The sequence below is a fragment of the Mesoplodon densirostris genome, chromosome 11 (genome assembly GCF_025265405.1).
Source record: "Mesoplodon densirostris isolate mMesDen1 chromosome 11, mMesDen1 primary haplotype, whole genome shotgun sequence".
Lineage (NCBI taxonomy): Eukaryota > Metazoa > Chordata > Mammalia > Artiodactyla > Ziphiidae > Mesoplodon > Mesoplodon densirostris.
Window position 1 is genome coordinate 84,816,439 of NC_082671.1, and position 12,415 is coordinate 84,828,853.

The 12,415-nt window shown below is 39.1% G+C and overlaps 1 protein-coding gene across 2 annotated transcripts in view; it reads right to left on the reverse strand.

The window, feature by feature from the left end:
• Positions 1–12,415, reverse strand: part of CFAP54 (cilia and flagella associated protein 54) — a 310,560-nt gene that overhangs the window by 87,061 nt on the left and 211,084 nt on the right. For both annotated transcript variants that reach the window (XM_060113374.1, XM_060113373.1), the window contains 3 exons: positions 3,311–3,416; positions 1,032–1,179; positions 45–202 (listed from right to left, as the gene is read on the reverse strand). In XM_060113374.1, the coding sequence (XP_059969357.1) occupies positions 45–202; positions 1,032–1,179; positions 3,311–3,416 (412 nt within the window). The remainder of the gene's footprint in view (positions 1–44; positions 203–1,031; positions 1,180–3,310; positions 3,417–12,415) is intronic.

A 12,415-nucleotide genomic window follows, 5' to 3' on the forward strand; every position in this document is an offset into this window, starting at 1 on the left:
GAATCCTCTGGTAAATATCAATGTGAATTAGGTTTCCTTCCTACCTGAACGTTTTTTATGATGTCTGCTTTTAAGTGCTTTTCTTGTAGGCCAATGATTACAGCTTGCATCAAGAATTCAGCCTGTAGCTCCCTGTCGCCTGCACTTTTTGCTTCCACACACACTTCGTTGATGAGGCTCACACAATCTGTTATATCATTTTCTAAAATAAACAAATGCAGGTACTTAAAATGCACTGAGAAAGTAAGAAATTATATGTGCATGATATTCTCGGTGTTTATCACAGGAATATTGTATAATACAGAAGAAGAGGAAGGTGTAAAGACGGAAAACAAGTAAGACTGCACGAAACACTGAAAATAAATGGGTTGTAATTTAGGAGGAGTACTTTAGGGTATTCAAATGCTGCAGAAGTAATAATGATATTCCATGAAATAATTTAATTTGGGAGATGGGTAGAGATGGGTGAATAGATAGGTTTACATATAGATAACGAGTAATCACTGCAAGAACTAATATTTATATGTGCCAGGCTGTAATCTAAGAACTTTAGAAATTTAACCCATTTAATTCTGGAAATAATCCTATGAAGTAGGTACCACATTTCCATTTTCCAGAGGAGGAAATTAAGGCCTAGAGGGATTAAGAGATTTGGCCAAGATTACACAGCAAGGAAGTGGTGGACAGAGTATTTGAACTCAAGTTGGGGGTGGCTCCAGAATCTGCACTCTGGACCCCTGAACTACGCTGCCTTCCTAGATGACAGGAAGGCGTGTGCATTAGCATTCTGAAATCTCCTTGCCTGCTTTGCATACAGTAATATATATGCCATTTGCAGTGATATAAGGGACTGCTGAAAATGATTATTCTCATTTAATAACTTGAATTTTTTATTCTGGAAACAGATCAAGCTAAGAAGTTATAAAATGTTAATGGTATAATAAAATACATCCCAAGAATACCTCTGTTACCTAAATAAAATTAAAGTTTATGAAAACTTGATTGAGGAGATGGAGATAGGATATTTGTACCTTTCACGATTCCAATGCCACGAATCTGGGCAACAAACGCAGTCACCAATGCTAAGCGGCATCTCAACCACAGATGAATGTTGAAATATTCTCGAGAATTTAGGGAAATGGGATCTAAAAACTCATTATCATCTTTACTTTCAGTGGCCTAATAAACAACATTAAAATGATGGTTATCTTTCCATTTAAAAATGTCCAAGTTCTAGCCTAATGCTAAATGTAACATAAGTTAAGGGAAGCATCAATATCATTTAACAGTATTAAATTTTTAATTTTAGAAATTATTCTTGAACATTCTATAAAACATAAAAAATACACAAGAAATAAACAAAAATCACCCATAATCCCATGCTCCTCTATTAACACTGATCCTCATATAAGTGCTTTGCAGCATTTCTTTCTCTCTGTATACTCACTGTTGAAAACTAGCTTTGCAGTCTGAATTTTTCATTGCAAATTATATTATTATCAGTAGTTTCCATACCTTCAAAATTTTGTGACCATCATTTTAAAGGCTGAAAAATTATCAGTAATACTGGCTAATGTTTACTGAGTGCTTATTACGGGCCAGGCACTGTGATACATGCTTTATGCACATTAGTTCACTTAATCCTCCTGACAAGCCCAAGAGGGGTTATTATTATCTCTATTTTTCAGATGAGAGAAGCGAAGCCTAGGAAGGCTAACTATTTGCTTAAGTGTCATCATATTTTGGCGGAGGCTGGGATTCAAGCTTGCATCTTTCTGAATTTAGAGCCCACAGTCTTAATCTACTACATTACACTGCTATGTGCTTCTCACATCCCAAACATATATTATTTTATGATTTACTACCCTCATTATTACACTTTATAAAGGGAGTGGCCAATGTTCAGAGCTACTGGGAGGGAGGTGACAAAGGAACTTTTCCAGGGAGCAATCAATCTTAGACACTTCATCTAGAACAACGCCCATTTGTTCTAGGAATTTCCTGCTACACATCTCTGACAGCTCATCATCTCCAACCAGTCAGCAACACCTGCTATCAAGGAGCTGTAACCTGGACTTGACGGGGGCTGGAATGTGACAGACCCGTGAGGAGCACAGCGGGAGGGGGAGCTGTTCCTGAACCAGAGTAAGAAGTGAACAGAGACCCCGACACAGGGTGGTGATTAGAACGGGTACACCACGTACTCGAGGGGTCTAGTGTTTAGATTAGAAATACAGAAGAAATACCCATCAACATACCTTAATCTCTGCCTACATTGCTGTTATTATTGAAAAGCCAAGTCATGCTTAATCTAAATCAGGGTTTCTCGACCTCAGCATGACTGACATTCTGGGCCAGATTATTGTTGTGAGGGAAATGTCCTGTGTGTTATAGGATGTTTAGCAACATCCCTGGCCTCTACTCAGTAGATGCCACTAGCACTCCCTCTAGTTATAACAACCAAAATGTCTCCAGGCACTGCAAATGTCCCCTGGGAAGCAAAATACCCCCCCAAGTAACACTCATTGCTCTAAGTAAATTTTCAGAATCAGAATCCTTTTTAGCCTTTATACTGCTTTTACTGTGGTAAGAAATGAGTCAATTAGTTTTGCTTTTTTTGTAATGACATTAGATAGTAGCAATTTTATTAGTAAAGCTTAAGCTTTATTTTATTTATTTTAAAATGAGCAAGGATTCTATGTGCTGAATCTTTATATTTTAATCCTAAACAACCCTGTTGTTACTAAATTACTTGGTCTAATCAAAATCCAATGAAATTTCAAAGAACGTGTGACACAAGTTGTCAAATAGACTTGAGGGCTTAAACGCAGAAGAATTTAACTATGAGAAGGAAATAGCACAAGGTACTATTAGCACAAGGTAGGAAATAGCACAGGTAGGAAATAGCACAAGGTAGGAAATAGCATAGGTGTCACGCTGGTAATGCTAAAGAAGAAATAAAATCAAAAGTGAAATGAACAAGTCATGCGAAACAACTTTATTTACTAGTGACATCAGATCTAGAATACAAGAATGATACGTCTGGTGGGACTTCAGTCACTATTACATCCAATCCCATCAATTCTCAAATGAGATTACATAATTTAAAAAAATTTTAAGGAATTTGCCCAAGGTATACCAGCTAATAAATACCATCAACAGGGCTTAAACACAGATCTTTTTACTCTAAATTCAATGTTTTTTTCTTCTTTACCCCTTTGTTTCCTTCCAATAGTTATACAATTTCCTAGCATGCCAATAATTATTCCATAAAAAGTGTTATCAGGATAAACATTAAATTCATACATACATAACCTCCTGGAGAGGTGGAATTCTCTGTGTCATCTTCTACTACCTTCTTTTTAAAAAGTTTTGAATCCTGGAGAAGTTTAAGTGTAGAAAACACTATCGCGGCACTAAAATAGAGAATATGTTTTAAATGTTATTAGTATTACACTCCTGGCATTTGTATGTTATTTCCTAAGTCTCTTCCTCCAGAAAAACCTCCCCATACTCCCACCCATCCCCAAAACTGTTAGGTGCCCCTTCTACGTGCTCTAATAGCACCCTGGCCTTTACCATAAGGTGATACTTACAGCATTATTTAATTGCCTGTAAAATTGCTGTGTTTGTCTCAGCTAATTTATCTTATCCCCTGCTGACACCCAGCATCTAGTAGCTTGGACATCATAGGAGCTAAAAAATATTTTTACATGAAAATGAGTGAATGAAAGAATAAATGAATGAATGAATGTTTCCAAGATCTAGAACAAAATTTACTGACAATCTCATTAATAAAATGAGCACACATGTATTTTACATACATCAGGATGTGGTTCTCCAGTTTTTTGACATTATAAAACTGTTCTTCTGCTTAATGCTGTGCACTTGGAAACTCTTAAGAAAAATTACTGCTCAATCAGTATCTAGCAGTGCCAGGAGGGCAAGGTACTTAATGCAGAAAATAGAAGCCAGGAGATAGTAATTCTCCTCACTTCCTGTTGTTCGGTATGTAAATTTTTCTTCACTTTAAACCATCACATCCTCCTTCCCTGTAGAATGATAAATGTATAATTGATGTCACACTTTTTCAAAATATTTTAATAATATATGTTAACAGGCTTCTTCATTTGAAAATCTATTCCAAAACAAAATTCAAAATACAGAATAATCTGTGTACCTGACGAGGCTTATTGCAGTGCTACTTTATAACACAGAAAGACCGGGTGAAAGCCAAACAGACAATGTATCCATTTATCTAATGCCCCACTTGATATCTCCACTTGAATAGTGAATAACAATCACATTTAAGAGGTGTTATGGGTTAAACTGTGTTGAGGTCCTAACCCGCCGTGCTCATCATGCATCCTTATTTGGAAATAGAGTCTTTACAGAGGTAAACAAGCTAAAATAAGGTCATTTAGGGTGGACCGTAATCCAATATAACTGGTGTCCCTATAAAAGGGGGAAATTTGGACAGAGAGACAGACACGCACAGAGGGAATATGATGTGAAGACACGCAGGGAGAAGACAGCCTGTGACTGGAGTGATGCATCTACATGCCGAGAAACATCAAAGATGGCTGGCAAACATCAGAAGCTACAAGAGGCAAGGAAGGGCTCCCCCAAGAGCTGTCAAAAAGAGCAGGGTCCTGCCGACACCTTGATTTTGGACTTTCAGCCTCCAGAACCGTGAGACGATAACATTCTGTTGTTTTAAGCCACCCAGTCTTGGGTACTATGTTGTGGCAGGAAACTAGGATAGGTTAAAAGCAGAGCCTCTTGCTTCCACCTCCTCCACCAAACCTACTCCTCTCCCCTGTTCTCTATCCCAGATAGAGGGCCCAGTATCATCACCGCCTCCTCTTTGCCTCACACTCTATATTCAATCCATCAACAAGTTCTGTCAGCTTCAACTTCAAGATCTGGATACTAGCCAGCAGCTCGTCACGTCCGCACCTCGTCCACTGCTAACGCCTCCATCCAAGCCACCAACATCTCCAGACACCCACGGGAGCTTGCTGGCTGGCCCCTGGAGTCCTGGTCTCTATGAAGAGACCACAGTGATCTCTCTTCAGGATGTGAATCAGATCACGACACTTCCGCTGTACTGTTCCAGAAGCCTCCCGCATCCCTGGATTATGGTCAATACACCACCTCCTTTGGGTCAGTTAGTGAGGTTTCTAGCCAAGAAGATGACCAGCCTCATCTGGGTCCAGGGATGCTTGCAAGAAGGTAGTCTCTGTGTGTAGGCTCCCAGAGTATGTACATATGCTCAACTCTTAATTACATTTTAAAAGCCTTTTTTGTATGTATCTACACATTGTATTGAAAGATATTTTCTCTCTCTTTTTTCCCCTCAAACTTTTTTTGAAAAAACGATAACTGGTATTTACTGTACTCACCACCTCTCAGGTGCTATGTTAAATGCTTATTGTGAATTAATTCACTTAATCCGTACCACAAACCTACAAGGTATGTACTATTATCATCCCTATTTTATAGATAAGTTAACTGAGGCCCACAAATGTTATGTGACTTGCCTAAGGTGACTCAGCTAGCAAGAGGAGGTAGGATCCGAGCCCAGGCCACTGGCCCCTGAGTCTGCAGCACGCTTAATCATTAAGCTACAATGTGGCCTCCTTCTTTTCACAGTTCTAACAAGCTTTGGCTTTGTTTACACTGGCACAGTGTTACTCATTGCCACATTTGTATTACCATATGGTTATTGTCGACTGCACCTTTTACAACATAAAAGGCCCTCTTTGTCCAGTTTAATGCCTTTTGCCTTGCATTCTACTTAGCAGACTTCATGAAACGGGATTATTATAAGGATATTAAATAAGGTATTTAGTCTTTCATTTGCTCAAAAATATGTATTGAGCACCTGCTATTGGCCAGGAACAAATCTAGGGGCTATGGATACAGTCCCTGGCCTCACGGAGATGACATTCTATTGAGAGCAGGGTATTCTTAACAGAGAGGAGTGCTTGGCAAATAGACAGCTCTCAATGCATAGCAGCCGTTACCATATTAGTATATAAAGTTGGACAGAGAATATGCAGGGACTAAATCGATTTTTTTCTAAGTTGTTAACCAGCATCAAAACCTTACAGCCATTATTGAATTTCAATCTCCGAAGATTTTAATGAGTCCTTAAAATGGTTTAGATACTTGTAGAATATTTTCTAAAGTATGGTTTGTGATTATCTAAACTTACTAGTTTTTTTTTTTTTAATAAAACTAAACAAGGGGGCCTCCCTGGTGGCGCAGTGGTTGAGAATCCGCCTGCCAATGCAGGGGATACGGGTTCGTGCCCCGGTCTGGGAGGATCCCATATGCCGCGGAGCGGCTGGGCCCGTGAGCCATGGCCGCTGAGCCTGCGCGTCCGGAGCCTGTGCTCCGCAACGGGAGAGGCCACAACAGTGAGAGGCCCGCATACCGAAAAAAAAAAAAAAAAAAAAAAAAAAAACCTAAACAAGGAAGCAAGAAAACAGCAACAAAAAACACAATGATGATGGGGTGTGTGTCCAGGTACGGAATCTCTTTTCCCCTACACCTTTCCTCCCTGAAGGATACATACATGTTTCTAAGGCACCTTGTTTACTGAGTAGCTTCAGAGGTTAGCACAGGATGACAACTAGAGGGCCCTGAAAGGAGAAAACGATGCCCATTCCACTCTTCTGACCTGAAGCCCAAATTCTGATTTCAAGGGAAATGAAGTATGAGGTTTGGAGTCTTGCTAACCCCAAAACTTAATGAATAAAATATAAACATACTGTATGTCCTAATTCAGCTGGTACTGCTTAGTTGCACAATGGAAAACTTCTACTTCCTCCTCTGCACTAGGAAGACAGGAAGTGTAGGAGGATTACCCACTACAAACAGTCAAAATCCCAGCAGAAGGATGTTTCATTCTTTCACAAAATAAAAAGGCTCAAATGTTATTCCATTTAGACAATAAATTAAATAGAAAGGAGAATCGGAAGGAACACTTCAAAAAAAAAAAAAAAGACAGGATTCTGAAATAGAGAGGCATCCCTGAAAGAAGTAGAAATACAGTTTGAATAACTCTGATCCCATTTATTTCTTATTAACATTCATGACAAAAATGGTCAGTTTGTTCTCATAAAATCTATGCGGCTTACTCTACCTGTCACCCTAGGGAATGTGCCTTTCAATTTCCTTCACACATAATTTTATTAGAAGTATCATGAAATGTCAAGCTAACCAGCATCTGGGAAAGGGACTGTCCAACACTCTCAGCAGCGCCCAGACGGAAGCTCATGGAGGGTAAAGCTCACCTACTAAAACCCATTCATCCTGACAGTAGGCTTCCCCAAGTGACAGCTCTGCGGCAAAAAGCCAGCAACATCAAAGTTTCTGCAGGTTTTTTCCTAAGGGCCAAGCCCATGGATTTAAAATCGGGGCAATTCTGGTATACTTGCACATTATTTGCATACATCTATCTGGTCTTCAAATTAAAGTTCTATTACAACACTCCTTTCTGTGCCATTTTGTAATGTGTAGTTTCTCATTTCCTTCTTTCTCCCTAAAAAAAAAAAATCACTCATATCCTCCACACTAAAAGGGTATAAGACATGTAGAGAGCTAGGGAAAGAGTGAAGCTAAGTGACAAGATGTATTTTCTAGGGCTGCTATTGCTCTCTGGGACACAGTTTGGAGAAAGGAGTTCTATGTGCCTCCACAGGAAATCATATAGTCATATAGTCATATATATATATATATATATATATATATATATATATATACAGATATATATTCAATACCTATAATTATATATAGAATATATAGTTAGATATATAAACATTTTCTAAACATACATTTATATATTATATATTCAAATCATTTATTTCTATAGGAAACAGTATAGTAAAAGTTCCTTCTGTCTTCAAACTTCAGTGGGGAAAACAGTGTATTATTATACTAAGCCTATTTTAGCCATCAATCAACTACCATTGTATTCTTTTTTTTTAACCATTGTATTCTTAAAGATAGGTACAAATGTGACAATACTCTAAACGAGTGGGTCTCAAGTTTTTTACTCTCAGCACCCATTTACATCGTTAAAAATTATTAAGAAACCTCAAAGAGCTCTATCAATATTTACCATATTGGAAATTAAACTGAGAAATGTTTAACTTAACATTTATTAATTCATTTAAAAATAAAAATTATAAACCCATTATATTTAATATAAATAATGTATTTTTATGGAAAATAACTATATTTTCAAAAACAAAAAATAGTGAGAAGGATTCCATTGTTTTTGCATTTTTGCAAATCTCTTTATAACATCTGGCTTAAAAAGAGAAAATCTGCTTAATAGAAGACTTTCATATCTGCTTCTATATTCAGTCTGTTGTGACATAATGTTTTGGTTGAAGCGTATGAAGAAGGCTAGGTCTCAAACATAGTTATTGAACGTGGGAGGAGTATTTTAAGAGCCTCTTCAAATAATTGTGAATATTCTTCCTTGATACTATACCAACATGTGACAAATGATAGTTTCTTAACAGTTTGTTGCTATGTGGAATCTACTACCATACACTGATGAACTGTTCCTACTCTGTCACATGAAAATCTATTGGTCTATCGTGTTAACCAGGATTTTGGAATATCATGCACTGGCCATTTGGAAAACATTAGCTCCCTGAGTTAAACAGATTCCCTTAATGTTGAAGCATTTCATTACAGTTTTTAAAAAACGATGCTCGTTAATATCACCACCAGTCTCATCAAAAAAAATTTAAGGGGCCTCCCTGGTGGCGCAGTGGTTGAGAGTCCGCCTGCCGGTGCAGGGGACACGGGTTCGTGCCCCGGTCCCGGAGGATCCCACATGCCGCGGAGCGGCTGGGCCCGCGAGCCATGGCCGCGGAGCCTGTGTGTCCGGAGCCTGTGCTCCGCAACGGGAGAGGCCGCAGCAGTGAGAGGCCCGCGTACAGCAAAAAAAAAAAAAAAAAAAAAAATTTAAGCATTAGAAAACTGTCAAGCTCATGATGGCAAATACAAAGTTTCCAAAAATCCAATTTTTCTATGAAAGTTTAGATTTTATCATTGACAACAAAAACTATTTGTTGTTTTCCTAGAAGTGGCATGTTCATTTTGCTCATTTTCAGCAGAATGCCTGTCAAATAGCCAAGTCTGCATAATCATGGTTTGTCAGTTGTTTTTTCAAATAAAAATGTTGTTCCATGAAGAAAACAGCTTGTTCAGCTCTCAGTTCATCCAAATGTGTGCTGTTCCTCAAGACAACCATCAGACTGTGATATGCAGCAGAAGTGCTTGAGGTATATTTCCCACTTAATAAATTCCCACAGAATATTAAAACTACATTCAAGAATAGGTATTTACAAATGTAACAGATTCTACTGCTTCATCAAAGGCATTCTTAAGTAAATCTGGCTTTTTTTTTTTAATTGCAAGCATGCAGCAGTGAAGAACAGAATGACTACTAGTTCGGTTTGCTGTCACTGCTTTGATTCATGGTGAGCTACCGGAAGTTTTACCACTGTTGCTTTTTCAGCATCAGTGCAAATAACAACACAGTGAAAAAGGCAAGCAACCTCTTAGTTTTATAAACTATTATAAACATAGTTTACTATGTTATAAACTACTATAAAAATAGTTGACCTTACAGACCTCCCTGAGTTTCAGGAACGCTCGTAGGTCTGAAGACCACACTTGGAGAATCACTGCTCCAAACAGACTTTATAGGCTTTCATCGCTGCTTAGAAACCACAGAAATTTTAAATTCCCCAAAATCTATACTGTCTCTAGCATAAAACCAAATTTAGATGTGGTTAATCATAGAACGGCCTTCAGTCAAGGCTCCCACTGATGAGACAATTGTCTGTTTCCAATCTAAGCAAAAGCAAAGGGGGATTTCTGCTGAATTGATTTCCCCTTTGCAAAGGCTACAAGAGGGCTTCTCCTGTTTAAAGAGAATGGCCATCTAAAAAATTAACTCCTGTTCCAAATTCTGAATCTAATGCATAGAACTTAAAACACGGAATTTTAGTATGAGAAAGTTAAGGAGAGAAAAATAAATTTGTTTCCATCTAATTTGATCATTTCTTCTTTTCATTCAGTTATTATATTTTTCATTTCTAAATTTTCTATTTAGTTTTTTTTTTCCAAATTCATCTGTTCCTTCTTTATCTTGTCTCATTCTCTTCCATCCTTCACATCTTTGAACAGTTTATTTCTCGGGCTGTGAAGCTGCCATTTGTTGTGCCTGCTAACTCTCTTTTGTGGCTCTTTCTTCATTTGGTTTATGATATTTGACTCTGTGCTACCTTTACCGGCAGGTATTTTCCAGGAGAGTCCTGCATTTCCTAGGTAATCTCTATGAGACAGTTTTGGTTTTGCCTCTGCTCCAGCTCTGTGATGTCAGGATCAGTTTCAAGGTTAATTTCTCAGGGTTTCTGCATTTCACTGTCAGTGCCAGTTTGGACCCTGCAACTGCCAATAGCATTGATCTGAAGAAACTGATTCCTCTTGGGTTACTCTTTTTCCATCCAGGGCAGGCAGCAGTTTCCTTGCTGGTCCCCAGAGACCACTGTGGAGTCCCAAGCTAGGGGACGGTTTCATTCTGTATTAGAGAAACAAAGAAGACTGGACTGGGATCCTACCCTACCGTGTACCAATTACATCAGAGCATCACATTTGCCCTCTCTACTGGGTCACTTTCATCAGCATATAATACATCATCGCTGCTCCCATCTCAAGAAAATTTGTCTTGACCCTACTTCTAGCAGCTGCTGACATCCTATTCCCTTACTCCCCTTTACTGTAAAACTCCTCAAAAGAATCATCTTTACTTGCAGGTTCCAATTTCTCTCCTCCCATTTTCTCATAAAACCACACTAAGTATGCTCTTTCCCCCACTGCCTTCTAAAATTACTTCTGTCGAGGTCACCCGTGACCTCCATGTTGCTAAATCATCCAATGGTCAATTCTCTATTCTCATCTCAATCTATCTGGAGCTTTTGGCAGAGTTGATCACTCCATTCTCCCTGATACACTTTCTTCACTTGGCTTTCAGGATTTCATAATCTCTTGGTTTTCTTATATTTACTGGTGATTTCTTCTCAGTCTCCTCTGCTGGTTCCTCATTTTCTCCCCAGTCTCCAACCAAACACAACCCTCAGTCCTTGGTCCTTCTCTTTCTTTCATCTACTCACATTCCCTAAGGAATCTCATTCATTATAAAGGCTTGAAATACTATCTATATTCTAAAGACTCCAAGAATATTTGACATTTTCAATTGCACCTCAAAGGGACATAGTCTAAACGCATCCAAAATCTAACTTCAGATCTTTCCCCTAAATAAGTTGCACTGCCACAATCTTCCCCACTGTGGTTAGGGACAACTTCTTTTGTAACTCCTCTCTTTTTCTCACCACTCTACAGCCAATCCATCAGCAAATTCTAATGGCTCTACTTTCAAAATATACCCAGAATCCGACTTATCACTACCTCTAGTGCTACGGCCCTGATCAGAGCCACTAACATCTTTCTTCTTATTATAGCAGCTTCCCCAGCTGATCTCCCTGCTTTCAAACCCTTTCCCTCTTACAGTCAATTCTCAACCTAACAACCAGGGTTATCCCTTTGAAGTGAAAATCACATGATGTCATTCCTCTGCTTGAAACAATACAATGACTCCTTACTTCCCTCAGAGTAAAAGCAGAAGTCTTCACCCTGGCCAGAAGGTCCTATATAATCTGCCTCCCCCATCAAGGATGGCCTCTTTGAACATCTCTCTTAAAACTCTCGCTCGCTCCATTCTAGCCACAAGAGACCCTGTGCTGTCCCTCAAACATGTATCAGGCATGTTCCCATAGCCTGCAACACTCCATCTACAGGTATTTGCATGGGCCCACGTGTTTATTTGTTCAGATGTCACCTCATCAATAAAGCCTACCCTGACCACCCAAAATTTGGTTCAGATATCAAGACTGATGCTATACACATCAAGAGAGTGTGAAAAGGTTGATTATTCCCATAGTGAAACTATCCAGGAAGAGCAGGGCAGCCACCCAAACAGGCTGAAAATGTCTTGAGAGAAAAGAGAAAGGAGACTGGCTGGGCTTTATAGTAGTTAATGGGTGGCGCTGGGGTAAGGGCTCCCACGTGTGGGCCAGGTCGGTGTAATTTAAACGTCCCACCAGCACCAAAGGAGGGGGCAACTAGGCTTTCTTCTCTGCTTGCCCAGGTGTGGGGCAGAGGGGACGGGGGAGTGGCGGAGCTTGAAAGCAGTCAGTTGACGAACATCCAAACAGAGTCATTCTCCTTATTACAACTGCACAGCTTTAACAGGATAACCCCTCCTCCTCCCCCTGCCTCTACCCCTGATATTCTCCATAACACTTATTTTTGTCCACACTAT